Source organism: Cygnus olor, chromosome 2, assembly GCF_009769625.2.
Source record: "Cygnus olor isolate bCygOlo1 chromosome 2, bCygOlo1.pri.v2, whole genome shotgun sequence".
NCBI classification, from domain to species: Eukaryota; Metazoa; Chordata; class Aves; order Anseriformes; family Anatidae; genus Cygnus; species Cygnus olor.
This window is the reverse complement of record NC_049170.1, coordinates 95,356,687-95,383,330: the sequence shown is the minus strand read 5'-3', so window position 1 is coordinate 95,383,330 and position 26,644 is coordinate 95,356,687. Positions and strand designations below refer to the sequence as shown.

Genomic DNA, 26,644 nt, shown 5'->3' with positions numbered 1-26,644 from the left:
GATTTTTGTTTTGGTTTGGTTTTAATCAGGGCAGCCTGTAGATTTCTGGTTATGCAACAATATTAATAAATTATTCCTGATTACAAATTTTGGAAATTTAAGCATCTGTATGTTCAATAGTCCTTTTTTTGTTGTTGTTGTTGTTTAAGTTGCATTTTCTAAAAGTTAGAGGTTAAGAATGTTCTTGTATTGAACGTCCTTCTTCTTGTTGAGGCAGGACCTCAACATATTTCATCCAGGCTGAAGTCCTCTACTGTACATCTTCATTTACCTGTGTATATATCACAACTACAACTTGAGTTCATCATCTTGTTTCTAGTGTGATTTGATGGTCTTCTGCAAACATCAGTGTCCTGGTTTCAGTTAGGACAGAGTTAATTTTCCTCCTAGTAGCTGGCAGGGTGCTATGTTTTGGATTAGAATGAGAAGAGCGCTGATAACATGCTGATGTTTTAATTGTTGTAGAGCAGTGCTTACACCAAGCCAAGGACTTTTCAGCCTCTCTCTGTCCTGCTAGCGAGCAGGCTAGGGATGCAGCAGGAGCTGGGAGGGGACAGACCCAGGACAGCTGACCCAAACTGGCCAAAGGGGTATTCCATACCATCTGATGTCATGCTGAACAATATATAGGGGTGGCTAGCCGGGGTGGAGGGGGGGGCCGGCTGCTCGGGGATAGGCTGGGCATCGGTCAACGGGTGGTGAGCAATTGCATTGTGCATCACTTATTTCGTACACATTATTACTATTAATACTATTATTATTATTATTATTATTGTTATTCTTTTCCCTGTCTTAATAAACTGTCTTTATCCCAACTCACAGACTTCACTTTCCCGTTTCTCTCCCCCATCCCGGAGAGGGAGGGGGGAGGGTGAGCGAACGGCTGTGTGGTGTTTGACTGCCAGCCGGGCTAAACCACAACAATCAGGAAATAACTTTATACTGATTACTTGCTTCATATCTCTCTAACCTGACAGTAATTCCTTAAATATTCATTTTCTTTCAAGAGGTCACTGACAGAAAAACAATAGAAATGCTATTTTTGAGAGTGCTCCCTCTTGAATTTTGCCCACTTGATCTTTCTTAAGAAGGCTGCAATGGTTGAATTTAGCGCTCTAGTCATGCCAATCTTTCCAACAGGATTCAGTAATATATAAGGTTGAATTTATGTTTATAGATGAGCAATTATAGTTCTTTTCATGTAAAACTCAAGTACAACCAAGGGAAAAAAGTCTTGACTGACTGTGCAAAACAGTGATTTTGCATTAAATAGGTGGACTTTCTCTCTTCTTTATATTCTTTCATACTTTCAGTGCAGTGATCTTCTCACCATCCTAGTCAACCTGTCTTCCTGAGTTTCTCTTTATTTTAGTAAAGAGCAAGCCATACATTCTTTTCAGTCTGCTCCACGTAGAGGGCAGACATCATTGCATTACATTATTTATGAACATTTCTGCCTGTTCTCTTCTTTGACTTTTGGGCATGATAAGATTTTTTTAGATGATCTTTTAAATGTTACTGCCTGTTGAATTTTTTGATTATTAGGACTATTTGGTAATGAACAAAGAGCTTTAACACTTTAGTAACCATCAGATGTCATTATGGCAAGAGATGTTGTAAGTTCCAGTTATCTGAACATAAATGCTATTATTGCAGTTTTTGGAAAAGTGCTTATTATCAGCTGGGAAGCAGTATGTTTTCAGCACTGTTCACAGTCTCAGGAAAGCAATTTTTCCTTTTTTGAGAATAATTTTAAGCCTACATAAGCACACATCACATGTTGCACACCTTTTAATATTAATATCTACCTGCCACAGGGAGTTCTCTGAAATCCATTTACTTTCAGAACTTTTCAATCCTCTTGTCGGTATACTCAGCAAGAAGTTATACCTTCTACATCCAGCCACATAAGGCCACACCACATTTGGATCCAGAAATCATCACATACAACTGAGGCAAACAGCTACTTTCCATATGCCCCAAACGCAGGTTGTAAAATAAGCAATTCTAAATGCCTATTCTAATTTCACACTTCTTTGTAGTGTAAGTCATTAGTTTGAATACTTGATAAGTAAAGCACTGTCATTTCCACAGTTCGAGGAAAGTACTAAAAGTGACTTTACAACTGATACTTTGCTTTCTTGAAAGCTGTTGCTATTGCAGGATTTCTCTGATGGAACTACTTTAGGACTTATCTAGAAAATGGCATTAGATGAGAGGTTTCATGAATCTGAATGGCAGCTCAATGCAAAAGTAATATATAATCTATTACAAAACCATAAAATTTGTCTATTACAAAAAATAAATAAAAAAACTCCATATAAGGACTCACTTTACACCTAGTTTAGAGATTACTCCCGTCTCCCCAATATGATCATTATAAAAATCACTACCTCCTCTGCAGAAATATAAATATATATAATCTGTAGAACTGTGATAAAATGAATCAGTTATTTGTTAGTGAAAAGCAAGCAAATGGATCACCTTGCAGTCTCTGCTGTCATTTAGAAATACTTGAACACAGAATTAAATGTTTCAGTTGCCAATAATGCCAACACTTTCAGAATTCTAATGTGTGAAAGATAAAACCATCTTTAGTGTTTTAAATGTAACAAGAACTGCCACAGCTCAGCAATTTCAGAATCACAGGATCACAGAACAACAGGAAGCTCAGGAGATCATATAGTCCAGCCTCTTCCTCAAAGGCGGATCAAACCAATGTTATTTGTATTATTAAACTCCTTGTTTTTCCGAAATATTTATTTGCACATGGAGTCATACTCAGTTCAACTCGGAGGTTATAGCTCTCTGCTTCATTGTTATTGCTTTCAAAGCCTGAAGAAGGATTTGGAATAAAACAGTAACAATAAATGCATACTGAATTAAACAGGATTAAAATAAAGTCTGCTCATCATTTTGGTTGATAAGGGAATCTGTAGTGAATTCAGCCAATCAGTATAATTTTGCTGCTATTACTTCAACTTTCTACAGAAAAAAAGGAAAAAAAAAAGAAAAATAAAAAGGCTATGACTGTGGGCTACATTTGGAGAATGACAGAACAGCTGAGGTAGGAAGGCACTTCTGGAGACTGTCAAGCTTAACCTCCCTGCTCAAAGCAGGGGCAATTCAAAGAGGTTGCTCTGGGCCCTGTCCAGTAACATGTGAATTTTTCCCAGGATGGAGTTTACACAGTCTCTCTAGGTTTGGTCACCCAAAAATGGAATTTCCTGCATTTCAGTTTGTCCCTGTTGCCTCTAGTCCTGTCCCTGGCACCACTTGGAAGAGCCTGGCTCTCTCTTCTTTACTTACTTCCTGCAGGTATTTATACTAATTGATTCAATCCGCTTGAGCCTTCTCTTCTCCAGGCTAAACATTCCCAGTTTTCTCATTGTCTCCTCACTATACAGATGCCCTGATCCCTTCATCATGTTACTGGCCACACCAGTATGTCTGTGTATCTCTTGTACCAGGGAGCCCAGACCTGGAGACACCAGTCTGCATGCGTTCTCACTGGGGTTGAGAAGAGGGGAAGGATCACCTTCCTCAATGTGCTGGTGGTAGTGTGCCTAATGCTGCCAGACTCCAGGCATGGAGACTCCATAAAGCCTTTGGGCAATGTGTTTCAATGATTCACCGCTCCCATGATAAAGAAAATTCTTCTACTTATCTACTCAGAATTTCCTTTGTTGCCTCTTTAAAGTGCCCTGTCTAGGATACATATTTATGCTAAAACCAGATAATACATTTAAAACAGGATCTCAATCATGCATTGTGATTGTAGTTCCCATTTTTCATGGCTCCAGATATTCGAAGTATATTTCTAAAGAAACAGCTAAACTTAGGGTCAGATGGACATATCAGAATTTACAGTTTGTAACCTCCAACCAGAATCATAAGGCATTTGTCCCTGAAGGAAGAATACTTTTAAACTTTTATGCAGAATCAAGAATCTATATCCTCATCCAAGAGAAAGCTATAAAAACTAACAAAAACAAACCACAGGATTAGAAATACTGCCAAACATCAGTTTTTAATTTTGCTTGATTTCATCTAATTATACCTATTTTTATAAATACTTCAATATTCTTAGCTCTGATCTGCATGTTGTGTCATACTTTTACAGTGCTGAATTTTATGTTCAAAGAAAATATAGAGATACCGCCATGGAAAAATAAATAAATTAAACTCTGGAGGTTCATAAGTGTTTGTTCATACATAATCAAAGCAGAGCATGGTGTCAAGGAATTAGCACCGAGAAAATATGGATATACTTATATTATATATACAAAATATGGATATACTTAGTCTCTAAATTTACCTGAAGAAAGCTTAGAAAATAGTAACATTATTTTTATTAATGTCTGGGTTCTAAAATATTAGAGCTTATATTCCTAGATTGTGTATGGAACCATAAAAGCTGGAAGATTTTTTGGTACATATTTTGTACCAAGATTTTGGTACATGTAGAATACTTCCAAATATGATGCCACTATCCCTTAGCTTCACCTTTTGGTAAAATAATGAACATTGTGATTGTTATGTTAAGGTGGTGAAGGATCACTGTATTAATTCTCAAAAATGCTTGCTCTGAAGTTCTGAAAATTAACTGTAATCAATACCTAAATTTTATAATGTTCTTCTCTTTTGAATATTTTTTGAAACTTATCCACTAGTTTATGAATAAACTGAAGTGGTTTTTTTTGTTGTTGTTCTTGTTGTTGTTTATATATAAAAACATTCTCCAGTCACTTGTTCCTTATAAACAGATAATTTGACTGCCCTATCCTGAATTGATTCCAAAGAATCCACAATCTTCATCTTCTACATGGATATAAGTTCAGACATACCAAATGTCACATCATACACTGAATAAAACTTAAATCTGGCAAGATCAGTCACATGCTCTTTAAATTATATCTTTGGGAGAACAAAACACATTTTATTCCTTTATATATTACCTAGAATCTTTAAAATGAGCCGTAAGCTATAATCAATAAACTAGGTATTTCATGGTTTTATCCTTACTATGTGTTTATATTGTACAAGGTAACTTGAAGGAGCATGGGGAATACAAACTCAGTTCTAGACCACATTAAGTTTCCTAGTATCTAAAAGTTAAATACTGCAAGAGTAACTTGTGGAAGCCAGGTCCCAGAAGAGAACTCTGGACTCTTGCATGCACTTAGCTTCTTTATGCAATGAACTGGAAATGACAGTGGTGCAAAACACATAACAAAACAAACAAACAAAAAAAGCCATATACTAAACAGGGCACATCTATGCCCCACTGCAAAACAAGGCTTCTAAAAGGTTTGCGTGTCCAGAAAAACAGCATGTGAGGGACAGTGATCCCATAGCCTACTTGTTACAGCACCAAAATATGATTTTGATTCTCTTATGGAAGAAACTATGTAAAACTTCAAGTTCCTGGGCAAGTGCTCTGACTGCATTATTGCAATAGTCATAAATACCAGTATCTCCTTGCCACTTTATCTGCTGGAAATATCTTACAGAAATACAATGCATTTTATTAAGGCCTATTTCTGTTATTAAGTAATAGCGGCCTGTATCAGCTAGAGCCAGTCTAGATAGCATGCACAAAAAGCAGATTCATAAATGTCCAGCACCTGGAGCCAACTAAGACAAAAAGGGAGCTGACTTGTACATTTATGCATTCCTAAAAGCAGGCTAAAATTCCATGAAGGGGATTTTTTTTCAATCAGTGTTTTGATCTTCCATGTATAATACTAGCTTAAATCCTCAGTAGAAGCATACGACTTACTCTGTACTGAGCCCATAAAGCTGTTATAACAACTTTGAAGAGATTTCTCCAGATGACTATTAGATCGCCGAGCAGGAAAAAGGATTTGGCTAATAACTTTTCATTTTGTTCATTACAGCCACTTCCACAGCAGCCGATTGTGAGGGTAAAATTAGAACTGCAATTTTATGTATGGTGATTAAGCAGAACAAGCAGTTGCAGTATGATGAAAGAAAGACATGGTTTCAGAAATTCCTGGCAAATACTCATACTCTGAGAACATCAATGTTTTTTTCAGAGATATGGAAAATGAAGTTAGGCACTTAAGCTCACTGTACAGCACACAGGGAGAGTTAAGTGCCTTAGGATGGGACTCAAACACATCTGGCATACTGGGGTTGGAGGTGGTTAGAGCTGGAGCAATGAGCCATTACAAACTGAGGAGCGCATCTGAAATCCCACCCTCCTCAGGGCTTAGGCAACAGACATTATAACTCTATGCTCTCAGGGACCAAAGCATGCTCTGAGAATGTCTACACTTCACTGTATTTCACTCTTTTCAGGTAAACCTGGAACGTGGCTATGTGGCTGTGCTTATTTCTCCATATATAGAATCATAGAATGGTTTGGGTTGGAAGGGACCTTAAAGATCATCTAATTTCAAGGCCCTTGCCATGGGCAGGAATGACACCCACTAGATCAGACTGGCCAAGGTCACAGCCAGTCTGGCCTTCAGCACCTCCAGGGATGGGGCATCCACAGCTTCTCTGGCTGGTCCAGTGCCTTGCTACCCTCAGAGTAAAGAATTTCTTCCTAATATCTAATCTAAATTTACTCTCTTTTAGTTTAAAACCATTTCTCCTTGTCCTATCCCTACACTCCCTGACAAAGTGTCCCTCCCCAGCTTTCCTGTAGGCCTCCTTTAGGTCTCCTCATGTCCTTCTTGTGCTGGGGACCCCTGAGCTGAACGCAGCACTTCAGGTCGGGTCCCACAGAAGCAGAGTAGAGGAAGAGAATCACCTCCCTTGCCCTGCTGGCCACACTTCTTTTGATGCAGCCCAGGATATGGTTGTCTTTCTGGGCTGCAAATGCAAAAAGCAACAAATTGAGCAACAAATTCAGGCAGGATTTATACAGTCTCTTGGACATACAGCTAAGAATTCCAAAGTAACACTCACAATCCACATATTCTCAGTAGACATGAATCATCAAATTTGCTGCACAGTGCCCTCTCCCCTTTACAGCTATGCTAAGGATGTCCTATACTGTGTGAATTCATTTGGGGTTGGAGATGCAAGCTGTCTTTGCAAGGCAATTACAAGACCATCTGCAAAGCAGTAGAATGTTGGGCAACAACATTTAAAGTTTCATTTTCCCAGTTCACATAACCAGTTGAGCCATTGAACTAACTAGGAAATTATGCCCTGTTGGTTCATCTGCAGGAACAAACATGAACTTTTAGACATAAAAATAAATGCTTACTGTTCAAAGGAACAGGCTGCAAGCCATGACTAATTGGCAACTTGTTTCCTTTAAGTCTTCCTAGCACTGCTTGTGGCAATGGAAAACTAAAAAGTTAAGAATGAGCTGAAAATGAAGAACAAACCACAGAATTATTGTTACAAAGATTATTACAGATTTTGTCTGTCTTGTTTTAATGGTTTAAATGAAAAAAAAAAAAAAGAAAAAAAAACTTTTAAGACAACGTAAGTAGCAAATTCATAAATCTCTTATTGTGGTCTAACCATTAGACAAATGAATAGGAGAATAGGAGACGTCAAATTAGTGCAAGGACATTTGTTAGGAGGGTAGACCTTTTTTTATAACTGGATATATGCCTCATGCAACCTTGAGTGCAATCTATGAATAAGGTGACTCTATGATAATTATAGTTCCAAAATTGTAGCTTGAGGTCTTGATCAATAAAGGTGGATGTTTCAGGAAGTGAAACTTAGGGCCTCATAGCTGCACCTTTCTGCCATTTCCTCTAAAAAAATAAATAAATAAATAAATAAATAAAATCTGCATTTTCTCTTTTCTTCCCAAGCTAGAAACAACATAAAGAGAGGATTTTATCACATTGTCAGGAAGACGTCCAAAAGTAAGGACACAATTGCATTGGTCACGAGATTTTTTACATTATCTAATCGAAGAATTCATTATCAATGTTAATGTTATGTTGAAGCAATATCAGTTTTGGCAACTGCCACATTATTGAATTTCATTAGCTAAGACACAGGTATCAGAAAAGATTTCATGAAGGTCACTGATGAAAAATCAAATTTGCTTGAAGACACATTTCTTCCGGAGTGATCTGATCACAGGAAATTTCTTATCACCATTATCAGGATACACAAATAACATACAGGCTCCTTATACAACAGTAAGCTATTGGTTTCCCTGATCTATCCTTCTCTTTCTGATTTGCAAATCAGATTTTTTTTTAATCTTTTAACTTCTCATAAGCAAGCAGAATAATGTAGGTGAAGGGCCAAAACACCTGGAGAGCAGTAAGTCAAAGGAAAAAAAAAAAAAAAGTCAAACAAAGCTGCATACATAGCACCCACCTAGGCATGTCAGCCACATTCCTGAGTGAAAATTAATTCTGATACAATGCAAGAAAATGCAACCACATTTACTTGAAATGTAACGCTGCCCCATCAGCAGTAAACTGAGCCATCAGAAGGAGTGAAGACAGTTTTAGATAATTCTAAATATGTCTGTCTATATATGTAAATATATATAAACCTGTAAGAATCAGCACCAACCTTAGTCTTCACATCTTTCTTTATTATTTGCTTTTCATTTTATTAACAAGACCTAAACATAATACTGATCGCTATTGCTTGCTCAATCACTCTGCTTTTCTCAGTAGGATTTAGTGTCTTCAAAAAATAATCAATAAAAATCTGCTTACTTAAACAAGTCTTTGGATTGATCTTTTAAATTAAACAATAGACATTAGGAAAATAATCTCTTTAGCATGATTATGTCTTTATAGAAGACAATACAAAAAAAAAAGAAACAAAAACATTATTATGAATGATGCAAGTCTACCCCACTTTCCCAGAACTGACCTTTTCCTTGCAAATACAGAATTCTTAAACAGAATAGTGGATCTAGTCTGGGAGTTTGTTTACAAATGCAAAACCCAGCATACAACTTCTGATTTCTAATTGTAGACTGTTTCAAATTGAGACTGTCATAGCTCTTTTACAAACTCTTATTTTCCAAATGGTTATGATGAAGAACTTTCTTGCTCTGTTTTAAAGAACTAATTAAATCTTTCTTTGTGTCAACATGGCAATGTTTAATAATGAATACAGCTCTAAAGTACTTCATGCAATAATTTAGACTGCCTGGTTGGAGATCTTTCACTCCCCCAGCCATATATTTTCTTGTTTCATCATCTGAATATTGAAGGATTTGAATGAATCTTTCAGAAGCTGTGCCACTAATCTTTTTACTTTTGGGAAGAAAACTGACATAATGAATCCACCTCCTGATACATATTGTGCCCTCACAGTAGCTTAATTATAAGTAGCCAGAGAACTTTCCTAGCTTAGTGTAGTATCATAAAGCAAACAAAGCTCTTAGTGGTTATGCTGTCAATCCTTCTGTAGCTTATTAATCAGCCTGCGATATGCTGTACATCGGATAACATATAGTCTAATGGACTTCAGCAAAACACAGAAAGATGAGGACTGAACTTCAGTGGGGAAATGCTTTCCTTTTTCTTTGAGAATTAAGAACAGAATGTGACATAATTTAACACAGAGTTCAGAAATCTCAGGCTATTCATTTCATAAAAAATGAACAAAACCAAGGCAAGAGAAGAAATCAAATTAAATCTGGATTTGTAACTCCAGATAGGAATTATAACACAGAAAGCCAGGAAGAGCTTCTCAAAGACAGTTAAGAAAGGTACAATTCTGGAATTATTCTTCAAGGAAAAGTTTAGAGTCAGTTACTTAACTTTCTATAGTTATGAGTCTCGAATGTGATAAGAAGGCAAAGAAAATGCCTTAGTACAAGTCTGAGCTGAAGAGCTGTGTAATGTGTTCCTGTTCTCAGTGTAATCTTAGGACCAAACCTTCTTACTCCAAATATGGATTATTTCAGCAGCAATTTTGTACGCATGTGTTAGTGCTTTTCCAACAAAGCTTTAGGGCTTTTACGCTGCAATCATCGTAACTATTTTCCGTGACTGTGAAATTCTGGTTTTGATATCTGTGATAACTAAGGCTAAAGGAAATGTGTTTCCAAATCACTTTAACTTCAATTAAAACACAAGTATGCCTTGTTTATCCCTTATTTTTCTCAAGATGGGTTAAAACTTAGCTGATGCCAGAGGAAAGCATGCAGCAAGAAGTACTGCTCTAAAATGGTACCCCAGGAATCGCTCTAGAGTTATGGAGCACTGAGGATACCAAGAATTAAGACAAATACCATACTGGTCATAACGCAGATGAATCATATACTAAGAGCACTAGAGTGCAAGAGCACAGTGCACTAGAGAATCAAGCCCTTTGAACAGCCTCTATTATAAGAGGATTTGTACTTCAGATCTTACTTTTCTATAAACATATGAGCAATTTATTACTTCTTCAATGGAACACAATTAAGATTTTTCTGGTTTTAAAGGCCAGAAGTATTTTATTTAAATTTCAAAATTATGTAAAGATCATCTTTTTTGCAACTGCTTAGTTTATGCATTTGTTCTCTAATCTATGCCCAGGAGCTGCTATTGCTCAATTTTGTATGGATTATTCTATCCCTCCAAATAAGTAATTAAGTCACTGCTGGCACAACAACATTTGAGAGAATGCAGGTTAACTCACCACATGAGGAAGCTTTCCTTGTCTTATAATGGGATAGTAACAAGAAATAAAATATAGAAGTAAAAGAGAATGAAACAAAGAAATGTATTTAAGATTGTGGGAGTAATAGTATGAAGCAATAAATTTTTTCATACCATACCTTGAGTTAGTTGGTGAAAGGAACTGTACAGAAAGCAGTCCCAGGGTTTTCCAATGTAGCTACTAAGAAACAAGTCAACAAGCTAGTCTTACAGAACATACCCAAGCTACCTTTCAAAAGAAAAAAAAATAAAGCAGTTACTCCAGCATACCTTGTACCAAAATCACCAGCTCCAGCTTTACAGAAATTCTAGGTATGGGCCATATTTGGGGGATCAGTGGTGAAAGAAGATGGAAACTAAATTTTTGGATTTTAAATGTTGCAATAATTACAGAAATAAAATAGTACAATCTTAAGATTTTGGATTAAATTAATATTGATGGCCAAGACGCAACTAAAAAGTGACAAAATTATTGTATTTTTAGGGAAGAAAGGTAGTTTTCGATCATTATAAACTGCAAAGCAGAAGAATCATATGCAGATGGGCAACCAATTAGCATCTGATTTCCCTAAACTAACTTTCAGATAACAGACATAAAAACAAGATTTGTGTGAAGTCAGACACAGAGAAAAATGCAAAGATGATCTCAAAATGCAGTAGTGCAATTGCTGAGAAACTATAATATTGCTCCCACTCAACAATGGAAGACTTGAAGCCATGTCTGTGGGTCACAAAGTTAAAAAAAAAAAAAAACAATAGGATTAAAGAATCAAAATGCAACAGGGTTGACAGAACTGAGAACAGAATCCATGCAAGATTATCGTTAATGGGATTTTAGTGTCACACAGGTATATCCCCACAAATCATGTGTCCTTTCCCAGAGATAGTCAAGAGAAGACACTGACCATCTATGGGTTAGATAGAAATTTAGTAGCACTACTGTCCAGTATCTTGGACCATACAGAAAACAGATATAAGACAGATATAAGGTACTAGAAAAAGCACGATGAAAAAAAAAAATAAATATCTCAGACCCGGAAAACAAATCAGCATATATCACAGTCTGCCTCATCTGGCACAGCAAAGATGCCAAAACACAAGCTGATTTTCCAACAAAGAAAACCTTAGGTCTGTCTATCATATCAGGACAGGGAGCAGGAGAGAAGGAAGCGATATGATCAAAACCAAGCATCTCCGCAGAAGCACCTCCAGAAAAAGCAGCGGCAAGCAGTAATAAACCAGCCTAGGGGGACATGACAGAATACCTCTTGTAGCAGTGAAAGAAGCTGCAGCAATGGCTGCAAGGGGCAATACTGAAACATTTTGGTAACTGAGCAAGATTCTATTTGGCAGGTCCACACTAGGTGAGGGGCTGTGGAAACCGCACAAGAAAAGACTTCAATGGTCTTTTACAGAAACTACCAAATAGAAAGAAACAAAACCAAAACAAAGATAAACAATAAGACACAAGACTTTGATAAAAATAAACACGTAAAAAAATCCAAACAGACATTGTTTACTATGATAATATATTAAACTGGATGCTGTAAACACTTTACCTCACCAATTAATTGAGCTAGCATTAAAACAAGATTTTATGTTTGGAAAAACATCAATGTTCATATGTTATGTTTTTTTGTTTGTTTGTTTGTCTGTTTTTCCCCTTTCTTTTTATTCAAGAGACCATGTAGATTGAAGGAAGGAATATATGGAGGAGAAGGAGTATCTGATGTGTTCAAAATTAAATGTATTTTCCCAAACGCAGAGGATACTTCGTAGCAAAGTTATATCCCTGCTTTTCCAGTACCATCAATGGGCATCCTGGAACCAGAGAGGCTCTCTCATGAGAGCAGCCCTGAGCCAGAGACCCAGGCAGTCCCAGATCACCCTGCTTTGGCCTCATGTTGCTTCCTCTGATTTTTCAGAAATTTTCTAATTAGCTTTACTATAAAGAACATAATAGAAAAGAACTCTGAAAGTGTTTGAACTGGGAGAGGTAAATATTCCCCTGCTGCTAGCAGCTGGCAGAAGTGATTTTGTGGCCAACCTGCAATGCAGATGAAGCATTTCCAGATCTGTGGAGAAACACATAAGTATTTTTCTGCTGCGGCAATTCTAAGCATAGGTTGTCAAAGGGTTAGGCATTTCAGCTGATGTCTTGTAACTGTCAATGACTTCAGAATCTACTGCCCTTAAGCAGGGAATCTTGGAAAAAGGCAATTTGGAGATTTCTGAATCTCCAAAATTTTCTCAACTTTATTGTACCACAGTTTTTTTTAAGCATTTGCTGTGGAACATGTGAATAACAGTAGAGCTGTCCTGAAATTTTTGTTAAAGCAGTATTTAAGACAGACAATTCTTTTCCTCATTTTTTTCTACTTTGTCCCAATTAAATCCAAAATTGAACAAAGGACAAATAAATAAAATAAAATAAATAAAATAGTTTATGAGATCCATGCTCAATGGACCACATGTATTTTACATTATTTAGAACTTACACGTGATTTAGGCTTCAACATATAAGCTGAATGAGAATAAATCAATAAACATCTTCATATAAAGCAAAAGGCAATGGCATTGTTTTTGTTGTTCCAGAAACAAAATTCTCAACAGGTGTACTTTGCTGACACCTTTTTCATTCAGAACCAGGAATAGGAAAATAGGCAAATTTTCTATACTGAATGAAAATGTAATATGTGACTAGCTCAAAATTTAAATCCTATATTTCTATCTTCTAACAGGATTTCAGTGAAATAAAAATTAAAAAGGAAGAGGTATTTATTCAACAATATGCTTCATAACAAGTTTTAAATTTTTCTGTTTGCTCTTTAGACCATTACTTATTCACTCTGCATTACTGATCCAACACTGAACAAAAGTGAATTAATAGATATGGAAAAACAGCTAAGAAGAAAAAAAGTAATAAAAGGATATTTTTCCCCTCAGAACATGCAGATCAGAGTTAGAATATAGATAGAGGTTCAGTATGATAGCTTTGATATCAGTATGTTATCAGTTTGATAGCTTTGACCTAACTCTAGAACTTTATTTAAACACTTTCATTCACATTTTATGTAACAAACTGAACTTGCTGACTTTACATCAAACGCAAAAACAGTGTACACTGTCATTTGCTATTTTCTCCAACAGTAGGAATACAAGACAAACGAGATGAAAAAGAACAGCTAATCATATTTAAATTAAGTGAATACTGGACAGAAGCCAATTTCAAACTGAGAGAAAGCCAGATTAAGCCAACTCATCTAACTGTAAATCAGTCTCATACATTTAAGCAGAAGACAGAAAGAAGGGGAAGGACGGTCCTGTTACATCTTGTAGTGTGTCTGCTATAGAAGATGCACTTTTCACCATACCTCAGTCTGGAAATTTTCTGAAATTTTCAATTTAAACTTTGTGGACCAAATTTCTGTGATTAACAGTGACTAATGTTTCCACTGAGGTACAACCGAAATAATGCACCAGGAATCAGCATCAGAAAGAAAGAACTTCCACTACTAAGTTAATTCTTCTGCTCTGGGCTTGTCCCCACAGGTGTACGGCAACATTCGTTTCTCTAAGTTTAAGGATGAATATACAACTAACTTCCCAAGCCTTAATCCATCCCACCTTGCACATGTACACATCTGTGCTACCCACGGAGACACAGTCTAATTAGGAGGCATGATACTGCTGATCTAACTCCCCATGCATTTTCTTCCCCAGCAGCAATCACACAGCTTCAGGAGGGCTGTGTCAATAACAGCAAAGCTCCTGCTGGCAGCTTGTATCAAGGCGAGGATTTGTAGAACTAAAAGGTCTCTCTCCCTCCAAATTCAACAGAGCCTCTCTCAAATGAGGAGAATCTTCACATGAAATTCTACCTGAAGGTCAGTCCTGCTGTGTTTTCTTCCTGTTCAGGAGCTCCCAGGCATTCCTATGATGAAGAAAGCAAAACTTCCTTATGTGCACAACTAACTCCCAAAAGCAGGACCAGAACGTCATCAGGTTTGCACCTTACATAATAAGTCCTCAAGAGGTGTTTTCCCTAGCACACTTTGCCTGTTAAAATTACAACACCAGCAAAGAAAGTCTACAAAATCCCTCCAATCCCAGGATATAAAATAGGAAAGCAAAGAAAACAAAAAAAAAAAATGATGATGATGGTGAATTGAGGGCTGAGAAGCCAAAGATTCTAGTTTTGTGGTGTGCTGGGTCATATTCCAATGGGAGACTGGCCTGTTCAAATGGGACCGCCTGCATCTCATAGATAGAAGTAGCTAATCTTCTTAGCCAAAGACTAGTTTAAATGCCCTTTTCATTGCTCAGACTAATAATACATGGAAATTGTGCAGTGAAGGCAAAAGTAGCACAAACTTACTGTGCTGGAACAAACGTGACAAGGAATGTGATTTTTTTTTTTTTTTCAAAATGTTTATGTGTCCATGCCAGAGCTCCAAGTAACAAGCACGAGGATTTAGAAAATCCAGACATTAACAAGAAGAAATATGATTCAGTGGGCAGTATAGAAACCTCTGTGATGATTTGTGTTATGGAGGTGTTAAAAAACGCTGGTTATAGGCTGTATTAACATGTATTTTAATGAGTAACAGAGCCAACAAATAAAGTCTATTTTTGTATAGTGTGTCCTACACTTTTACACACAAAAACACCTTAAATCCTGCTTCATAATCCTCTGTGCTTTACCCCTCGTCCACATTTTCTCCACCTCTTTTTCCACTGCTATTTAATTTCTCAATGCAATCAGTCACATTCTCATAATCAGCAGCTGGACAAGAAGCAGCACATACCATGGCAGGCTCCCAGTTACCTCCATGCTCATGTCACAGCCTCTCCTTCATTTGGATCCCTCTCCCCAGCAGTTCCTTTATGCAGAAATGTGTAGAGGCTAATAATCTTTAGGAAGTTCTTTGTTAAAATCTGGTTTCAGTTGGACAGTGGTCAGAAATTATCAGGAGGAACTGACAATGAAATCACATCAGCCTTGTTTCAGAAGGAAACCAAAGGCTAGAAGCATCAGTGATTTTCTTTAATATCAGGAGTCTTTCTGACAATTCAGATATTGGATCTTGAATGCCTATGGACTTCTGTGATAATATAACAAATCTCAGGGTAGGCTCTTTAATACTCCATGACATCAAGCTAGAGAAGTAAAGGAGTTTTCCTTTCTAACATGTGAAGCTGCCCCATGTTAATACAGGAGACTTTTTTTTTTTTTCCGGAAGTCCAGCCCACGAAGTGAGTAATACACCATGATTAGAGTACCTACAGTTTTCTCAGAAAATGTTCCAACATGAGACTCTGAATCCAAAACAAGGTTTCTGTGTTGTGAATGTCATTATGATCTAATCACTGGACCTGTAGCAGTTACCTGTCTAGAAGCCAGCTGTTATGACTAGATTACATTAAATATGTGGAGGGAGGATATTTCAAGGAAGCAGTAATATTTATACTGATTCTGGAAGAGGCTTATTCCAGAGTTGACAGAAAAGATAAATGAAGCAGACTGTAAGAGAATGTAAACATCACAATAAAGGAAAAAAGAAAAATCTCCAAAATGGAGAAGTAGTTCAACAAATTGTGAGAGATGACCAGTTTGGTCAAAACCCTCATCCCATTTAAATGCTTATGTTAAGATGGCAATTGGGAAACAAAAAGTGACAGATGACAATGGAAAATAGGTGAAACAACAGTCTAAACAAATCAGGCACTTTTGACAGTATAAGAAATTCACATGGAAAGATAAACAGTTGATGAATAGCCTGAAACAGAAGAGAAAGACTGAATTATGAACAATCTCCTCCACTTTGGACAACCTGGATTCTATCAGGAACGTATTGGTGTATAAAATAAAATACATAACTGGTCATTTTCAGTATAGTGCAGATACTGCCAATAATTCTTCTTCACACTGCTTAAAATACTTCACACTGCCTCAAATAAATTCTTCACACTGCCTCAAATACTCATTGAAAGGGAATGGAGACAAGATGAACCCTGAAGAATTTGATACTTAAGTATTTCCCTGACAGCAAAGAAAATGCCCCATGTTACACCTCCGCACCTTTATGACCCATTGCCAGATACAGAGAATACTATTAGCACTTTATAAGCAAAATGCCAAAGATTCAAACCGATTGCATGCCACAGATGGGAGATCAAAGCCACAAGCAGCAGTTCCCAGCCTATGTTCAGGCTGTCAGTCAGCAAAGTAATGACTGCTGGCACACAGGAATGGCTCACAGGGAAGCTCTCAATTTTCCAGGTTTGAGAAGCTAAGGAATGGGTATATGTGCCTCTCCTTCTAAGAATGTGTGTTCAGAAACAGGTTGTGACACCTAGCATACCTCAGTGAAAGTCATTAAGGATGAAATAAGTAGTTGCTGTCTAAAACAACTTGCTTTTTCCACAAAGAGCGCCATTAAAAAATCATTACTTTTGTTACAGTAAGAGATAATTGAATCAGCCAGCAGCTGAAGGCTGCCGGTTGAGAACAAAATCTCCCATTCTGTTGCTGATCATAAGTAAATCAAAATTTGCCAAGATGGGAGAAGAAAAGTACCTTCTGTTTAGACATAGTATGAAAACAAGACAGAACAAGGCACCTTCAGACTGAAACTCTTAAGCTCTGATAGTCTCTCCTATTTCACACTGTTGTGGGACACCAGCGAACTCAATTTATCAGTGAAGCAAAAGTCACTGTACTTCACACAGTGAAGTAAAGACACTGTCTTTATCAACAGAACACAGTAAGGAGTATAGAGACCACAGCTCTCTTGCAGAGAATTATCTCCCTTTCCTTCCTCTCATCACTATTATAGCATTGTTTGAGTAACAAAGGCAATGTAATAATTTCCAGCACATTTGTACTTTTTTGCCTTTTATTTGATTTCTTGTTTTTGGAGACTTTTTACTGGAGACAACAGGGAAGAGGCAGAAATGAAAAAAAAAAAAAGAAAAAGAAAAAAAAAGTCTCCCAAGTGGAAGAAAAACAGTTAGACAGAAACTTGGAATTCAGGGCTAAAAGGCTTCTAGAAAAGTTTTCCAGGCATTCAGCCTTGTATCAGATTTGCTAAGGTAAACGTTCTGTTGTCCTTCTTTTCTTCCCTATTCTCCCCAGTACTCTCAGTATCCTGCATTTCTCTTGCAGGGAAGACAGTCATCACTTTGCACAGTCACAGGACACCTGCATAAATCAGATCAAATCAAATGTTCATGCTAGGGTTAAGAGCTCTGTGTTCATGACCGCCTGCACCGGAGAAAAACAATGGAGTCAGACATCCAAATGCAAATCCCCTTCTCAGCAGTACAATGTCACCTTAGGTTTTGTCTATATACACTGTTTTCCTTCTTCTAGATTGCAAAACAAAATGACTTTAGCATGATCACAAATTTACATAACTAGTTATGGGAGTGTGCTGATTCTCTGAGGTGAATTTTCAAGCTTTAAGGGAGGGAGGACAGTCCTGTATTTTTTCAGGCTGAACATTATTTCTACAGTACTGAGAACTACAGATTTCTGTCTATTCCATCTATTCAAGTTACATATTTAATCAAAGATGTTCAAGACAGAGGATCCTGAGGAGTGGAAGGATTTATACTCCGTTTCCCCACTATCTTATACATGATATTTTTGCTGATTTGCTGTTTCTGTATGACATGACACTTCCACAAACTGTTTCCATTCTTGCTGTACCATCCACTAAGCTTCACCACACTCCCCAGCCACACTATCATTTGTGTTCTTTCATCATTCAATCAATATATAAAAACCTGCCACAAAGTGGAATTATGCCATGTGAGGATTGATCTAGTGCCTGCAGGACACTGAGCCAAAGCAACAGAGAATCCCTTGATATACTGGTATCATTAATAACGTTTAGGATTTTGTCACAGTTGTAGTTGTTAAATACAGAGAAATAGATTCTGTCTGGTAGCAATGCTTCATATCATTATATAAGTTAACACATATATTGACAAACTCAGCCATTTAAAAGCAACTAGAAGCTTTCTAATTGTGTTTACTTATTGACTGAGCAACTGCATTAAAAAAAATGAAAAAAAAAAGATTTTCAGACTCTAGCAGGCAGAACTTGCGCGTAAAATAAAAGGATTTAGCACAATGAAATCCCATTCCTTAAAACAAGCTACATCATCTGGAAGTTCCATGTGAAAAATTCCAAAATAGCAGGGCTCCAGCCACACATTTCATTATAGCCCATGTACTAGGCCATTTCTAAAAGAGTGGTAAATGATAGTTTCAAGCTTTCCCTTCCTTTCCCAGCTCTCCCCAGAGATATTCTATTATTTTGTTTCCATAGTAGAACTGACGTTTTTCACATCAGAAAAAAAAAAGAATCCTGAAGCATAAAAAAAGTCTGATATGACAAGCACTGCAAACACAGTTAACAAGCTACTTTAATTATCCTCCTAAGAATTTCCCATTTGTACTCTGATCATCATCTTCTTCACAAACGTAATTATGCTTCATTTGTTCATTCTGCACTCTGCTCAGTGCGTATTCCAGGTGGAAAAGAGGGATCTGTTTGTAAGTGAAACCTCAGGTGATTGCTATATATTATTATTTTATCACTCTGCTATACTATATATACATATATATTAATAAAGCAAGATACAAATTATATCTTCGGGCAATACAAATATTGAGTAGGACGCCGAGGTTTTTCCACAGCTGAAAAACAAAACCTGCTGCCTGCATTGCCTGAACAGCCATCAATCTCAAGATCGTTACTGGGCAGATGACTGAAGAAATGAAGAAAATCATACTGCTATCATCCGCATTTTAAAGATTAATATTAATAAATTCTGATTCCTCAGCAGAAGAAACCTTTCCACAAACTTGACCTTTGAGAAAGTCAGAAAGAACAGCTGGGAATAAATGTGCTCTGTGAGTCAAATACTGAAACTCTTGCACAGTTACTACTTACAATTTATGTACTCCTAACACTTTTAAAGTCAATAGGAATTATTGCATTATGATTGAGTAGAGACTGAGTAAAGACCCCAGTGTACCATAGTTTAAGGACTGACAAGTTGTTTCCTCTACCTTGTTTAGGGCTGAGATTTGCTCACCTAGCATGACTGAACTTTTAGGTTGCTTTTTGAGATACATCAAATTAATTTTATTTAATTAATCTACTGAGATGCACAACTGTTGTCCTACACTCACATATTTTGAGCACAATGCCATGCCTTGGAATCTAGTACTATATAAAAAGAGACTGTCCTTATTTACATGTAACTGCACTGACCTTCAGAATGGTGGTATACTAATTACACAAAATGTTAAGCTTAAAAAGCATCAAACGCTAAGGTTCTAAATTTAAAAATATATATGTACAAAATATTCAGCATTTGAATATAATTCATTTCATGTCTTACCTGAACCAAATTCCATCCCTTTAGAGATTCAGCAATGATAGATGTAACTGTTGCACATACGCCACCAAAAACCATCAGATGATTAGGTCCATATTTTATTGCATCATAGAAGGCTTTGAGTCCTTTTGCATTGTCACACTGGGGAAGAGAAAAAAAAAAAGAGAAAATATTCACCATCACAAATAACTTAATGAACTAAGAAATAAACAACTGGGTAGGGAAAAATGTGAGGGGTTGCACTGTATAAATTGTACAACATATAATATCTTACGGCCCAGACATGAATAACTCGAGCACTCTGCCTTGGACCCCTAACACACTACAGTAAAACAGGAAACCCCCTCCTTACATCACTAAAACCCCTTATGTCTTCCTTCCAAAGCAGAGCTGGGACATCTGAATTTTGATGCTATCTTTTGACAAAGAATAAAAAAAAAAATCAATAAAATATGACTGACTGAAAACTTACTCTGCATTCAGAGCTACCATTTCCCAAAGCAAAATTTGGAATGTAACACTAGATGTCAGCAGAACTTTCATAGTTGAAGGAAAGTTTGACATTACCAATTGTGTCTCTTTGTAAAGCAAGTTCCGTCTCTAACAAGGCTCCTAAGAAACTTCTCCTTAAAGTCCATGCTCAGCACTCTGTGCAAAATGTATATATATACACGTGCATATGTGTGTGTGTGTGTATATACTAGAGAGCCTGTCATTTAGAAGGACAACACTAAGCCTCCAAAAAATATCAAAAGAATATTCTAGGAGTATTCCTAGAATATACTAGGAATTAATTTGTCTGCTCTAATAGCTTGCCCTGCTTTGAACAGAAGACTGGACTAAATGACCTTCTGAGGACCCATTCAACATGGCTTGTTCTGGGATTTTCTGATAATTAGTTTGGTAATTATCCAATTGCATTAATAATTACACAATTTATTTTTTTCAATTTTAAAGATCTATAACATAAATTGTGACCAGGACTGACAATAGAAATAAAGAGTAATAGTCAGTATTGCAAAATATTTGAATATCAGTCATTGTCTGGAGTAGTATTGATTATTCACAATAATTTATGTAGTCCCACCTTAATTCCTGAGCTTGCAGCAGAATGTTAATAAAACATGTACCTGAAGTTCAGAATTTGATTCCAAACTGTACTGGAAGTCAGCCTGCCAAAAGGCTCTAATGGTAGCTACCACTTCTCCAGTAGCAGCCACTTCTTTATCTCCCATTTTGAAACAATATCCTCTGCCCTTTTTTCCCTCCTCTACAAATTCTTCCTCATAATCTTCACATGAACTATTGTACACCAACCTCCTGTTTCATTGTAACTATTCAATAAAACAGTTCATTTACTATCAGCATCCAAGTAGTAATTGTTTTGCGTTCTGTTGAAAGAATAAAGATTTTGCCTAAGAAGTTTTCAAGCTTATATTAATCTTCTTACAGAATTAATATGCTAAAAGAAAAAATATTCTATTTGCATACTACTTGCAAGAATAGAATTATTCCTCTTACTTATTCAGAAGGATACAGATTATTGCTGAAGAGTTTAAAATTGCATAATATAGAACAACTTTTTCTTTCTTATTACAAGAAAAAAAAATCAGTATGGCAGAGGCTCCCTTGTCAGTTTGATGGATCGTTGGCAAGATCATAATGTGTAGGAATCAAGACTGTGATCAGGCAGAGTCCTCCATCCTTACTCCTCCGCCCCCTACTTAAAGATCAGTTTTTAATTCCAAGTGCAGCTAAATATTCTACTACTTCTTTACTTCTATAAGCAACCAAGGACTCTAGACATTTAAATATAATATATAGAAACTGAACTTAAGTGACATTTAGCCAAGTCTTTGCCCTCATCCACCCCACCATTTCAACCTGCAGCAAAAGAGATTATTGACTTGATTTTCATACCAACTTAAAACCAGAGAATACAATCATATTTTTTTCATTATGTCATATGTTTTCAGTGTTTCACTGAATAATGGTTTAAAAAGAATACATACATAAAATAAGAAGGATGTTGATAGTAAAATAGCAGTTGGAAGCTGTAGCCCATGAAGTGGGTATACATATAAGTAGTTATGGAGAAATAAAATTCTGTGTTTTAAATGATAAAGATGTACAATCTGTTATCTGAAGTATACTTCATACTAAAATTTACCTTTACATTACAAAACTTTTATACATCCTTTAACTACTATTTGCCCACAATTTTTTTTCTCACTGTATTAAAGTCACTATGTGCAGTTGTAAGAATCACAGTGGGTAAATTTGCCGGGAAGTTCAGAATTGCTATTATAATCAAGGTTCCTCTTTCTTATTTATTTAATCTCTGCATGTTTATAAAGACACTTTCATGAAAACAACACTCTTCCAATCACTCATCATTTCTCTTTGGAAGACACGCTGAAAGCTTTATTTGTCTCTCCTAAAGTGTAAAGGTTTGCACTGCAGAGATATATTAATGATCAGTCCAAAGTATGCGTGGGGTTTTATTGAATGAGATTCAGTTACAAGCCTACCATGTTGTCTTTTAAGCCACCATAATTAATTAGAAGAGTCAGTCTGCTCCTTAAGCAAAACTGTCAAAATGGTCCAAAATATTTCCCAGAAATGAAGAAAAAGGATTTAATACTGTGGATGGACAGAAAGCTGGACAGAAACAAAAGGAAAAACGATAAAGATGGAAGAAAGCAGACTTTCACATTTGTTTAATGTCACATTTCACAACATATACTGTATATAACATTCTTTCCTGCAAGCAACAGAGCAGTCCGTTACAAGCATTAAAAAATAAACATTCAGATAAAGATAATAGATCTACTGAGCCAGAGAGACAAGCAGTTACAAAAGGTTTCTTCCTGCCTTTAGTATGGGAAATTCATCTTAGTGAGTTCCTAAAGCCCTTTTATAACATCACTTTTTCAGAGATCCTAGAAGACCCTATTGCCACTCATCATCATCTATTGCCAAACCCTAATATATCCCTAAATGTGGGCAAGGTTGTTGAAGGACAAAAAGATCAGGCACCACAGAAGTGCTCACCCTATAACCAAATGAGTTCTTGAGTTGTTCTCACCAAGTGATGGTAAATAGGTCCATGAGCAATGCTACACAGCAATCTAATTACAATACAACAAAAGCTTGCATAAGAACTAAAATCCTTAGAAAAACGCAGAGGCTACAGAGTAGGCCACATGTAGATGACAAGAAACTGACTTGGTTATTAATTGGAGCATGACTAACAGCAATGAAGGGGAAAGAATCCGTCATAAAAAGTCAAACAATTAAACAATTAAAAATACTACTCAAAGGAGCCAATGTGGCTTTTGCTAGATAGTTTTGCTCTTTCACTTAAACTGTCATTAACATCTCTATTTTGCTGAGCTGAACTGCAGCCAGCTCACTTTTGACTCACATATAAAAAGAGACAGATATGCCGTGTGGTTGATCTTGACTGCATGTTGAGACACTGAGGATGCCTGCAATGCATTTTGTCAGAGAAATCTAGTACCATAACTATAACTTCAAATACATGTGATTTAGTACATGATACAATTTGCTTTGGAGGAAGGGCCTCAGAGCTACTCATCCCAAACATATCGATTGTTGTGCTTAGCCTCAGTCAGGAGTCAGTAATAATCCATGTACAAATAGCAAACAAACCTTTTAATGGATAATTACATTAAATGCATCTCTTAACACACTGGCTTGGTAGAGATCGTATGGACAAGTCACACCAGGAATTCACCAAGCAGAAATGTGTGAGAAGTTCTACTTCTCATTGAGACAAAGACTTATATCACAGATGATGCCTCTCAAAGTCATAGTTTCCATTTCGAAGGAAGCAGGACTACTTATTTTAATTATGAAAAATAGCAGATGAACTGCTGCATAGGAGAGGAGTTGAATGAGTTTAGGGATTGAAGTGCTGACCTTTCTGAACCCTCTTTGAAGGAGAGGCTGGCAAATAAAGACTATCATCATCTATCAAGAAAGGAATCAGGACAAACAGGGAGAAAGTACTGCCTGAAGGGTAACAGATGCACAAGGATAAGAAACCTCTCTGGAGAGGACAGCACAGCAGCTGAAAACACGAGTGAGACCTTCTAGTTTACCCAAACTGTAGCAGGTCATCCTTCCTCTCCGCTGCGCAGGGCCGTATGAAGAGCAGAACACTGAAATCAGAAGAAGCTGAACCAACCTCTGAGGGTTGCTGGCTGTCAGGAGGGCTGTCTGGCAGATAGTGAGATGCCTGGGTGTACTCTCAAACCCCCAGGGCCACAGGAGTGACACAGAGTTAATCCTCAATGCAGAGAATGAGAATTTGCGTGGAATTGATACATGAAGTTTGCTGACTCCTATGGCATTGACAGGTCTGAGTAATTACAGGACTAGCAAGAGAGCTGGTACCTGTAATTTGATGGATCTAGTTAAACCTGCAGTTTTACAAATAGCAATGAGAACTGTTGTGAATTGATGTACTGTTCAGATGTATAATTATATTTAGATTTATAGCTAGTGGATAGCCATGCCCAGCTGTTTCTCAGTTAGCTACATTCTGGCACAACTCTAGTTGTCTGAGCAAAATGAAACCCAAGGAACTGTTTTGGTATCTATTGAGATGCTGAACACTTAGGTTAGATATCCATTATGGTGAGAAGGAATAACCCACAGCTGTCATCTGCATATTGAAATATCAAACTTTTTCAAGCAATATGAGAGCTTTCAGCAGCACTTTGTGCTAATATCATCAGAGAAAGAAGGAAATGCTCATAAATACCTGATAAGACCTCCTTGAACAGAGAGAACAGAGTTAAAAAGCAATTTTCCTACACTTTACAAAATCTTGCTCAGAAACTAACTCTACGTTAGACTATCAGTGTGGAAGGAGCTACGGAATGAGAACAACAAAATGATTTTCATTTGGTTTTCTTTCAATTTTAAGGTCATTAAGCAATACTGACGATTCAGTGAAGAACATATGGAAACTGATCTGAGCTATACCAAAGATCAATCAGATTAACATTCTGTGCCTGGACTTATGGGCAGGGCATACTTTTCCTAAGGTATCCTCTTGGTTTTCAGGTATCTACAACTTAGGAACTTTCAGAGTCAGAAGTTCTGTTTTTGCATTTAATCACTCTAGCTGGATTTTCCTTCCATAAATTTGTTCAATGGCTCTTGAAACCACCACTTTGATATCAACAACATCCTGTGACAATGTAATTAACCACCAAAGGAAAAACAACTTACTTTTATTTGTTCTAAATTTCTTCATGCCATGATAAGTACAAGTGAAACATCTTGCCATCAGTTGTTATGAATATTTTAAGTTCACAAATACATGAAAAGAAATTGGATTAGTTCATAGGTTAAAAAAAAAAAAAAAAGTAAAAAACTTCTTATATAGAGCCAATGATTTTCTTAGAAAACTCTTGAATCACAAATCATTGGTGGCTAGTATATTATTCTGGGAATGTACAATTAAATGCTTGCCCTGTCCTTACATGCTCTGCTGATCATCTTTTCCAGTACAATGGAGAATACCAATACCACTTCTTGGTCTGATCGCCATTCAGTGGTCTAATAGCCATTCATGTGTACTGTATTTGAAACAAAAATACCACCCCCCAACTACACCAGACTTCTCTACCTCAGAACTGTAGCCAATTCATCCCAAACTGCAGGCTCTTCTAGATATGATTTCTCTATCATCTTTTAATTTTAACTACGAGCAGTTAGATTTCATTTTGGTATAGAAGAAGTGGCTACAGCAGAGGAGGACTTAATTAATTCAATGAAATATTTCCCACTGAATTAACCCTCTCAGCTTGACACCTTTTTTTAGCCACATTTTGGGACCTTCCCTAGCAACTTCTTTATCTGATCCTGCCTGCTATACAGGGAATAATTTTCAGAGTGTCACCACTAAGCTACTGGTGTTTAGCATCCCATTTCACATCTTGTATTCCATCTCTGGTACTGCCTGTCTCTTCATAAATCGCTGATTTCACGGCAATGGTGACAACTAACTCTTCTGTTGCCAATTTTTCTAGGGACCGTCTAAACACCTTGTGAAGGTTTGGCTTCTTGCTCAATATTATTTTCTTTTTCTTAGTTCACTACTATTTGAGAGCTGAGTCCATCCAGCAAGACAAACAAAAACTTCCCATCTGTCCTTATACAAGGAGTATATGCATTTTCCCTTTTTTTCCCTGTTTATCTTTTTTATTATTATTATTTTTAATATGGCTTATATTTTCTCTCTTTTTAGTAGTTCCTCTAGTATATAACATTTACACTGGATGAACCCAATTTAAGTATTGCAATATAAAATGGAGTTGAAGTGTAAAAAGTTGATAAATCCTGTGTAACCAAAGCTGACTCTGCCTAAGTTTCCACCATGATTAAGCACGCAGTAAGAGCAGAGATCAAGTTGGCTTCCTCTTTTCACAAAAAATTTGTGTTCAGCTTGGAAGTTGAAGTCTCTCCTCAAAGAAAGTTGAAGCCTCCCTTTGATCTGTAACTGTTGCACAGACAGCAGTTCAGAAGATGTTCAAGAAACATTTTGCATGATATGAAGATCATGTCCT

The 26,644-nt window shown here is 36.7% G+C and overlaps 1 protein-coding gene across 2 annotated transcripts in view; it reads right to left on the bottom strand.

Moving 5' to 3' along the window:
* The window catches only part of GABBR2 (gamma-aminobutyric acid type B receptor subunit 2), a 477,214-nt gene that overhangs the window by 350,595 nt on the left and 99,975 nt on the right, over positions 1–26,644 (bottom strand). For both annotated transcript variants that reach the window (XM_040549353.1, XM_040549354.1), the window contains exon 2: positions 20,043–20,180. In XM_040549353.1, coding sequence (XP_040405287.1) covers positions 20,043–20,180 — 138 coding nt within the window. The remainder of the gene's footprint in view (positions 1–20,042; positions 20,181–26,644) is intronic.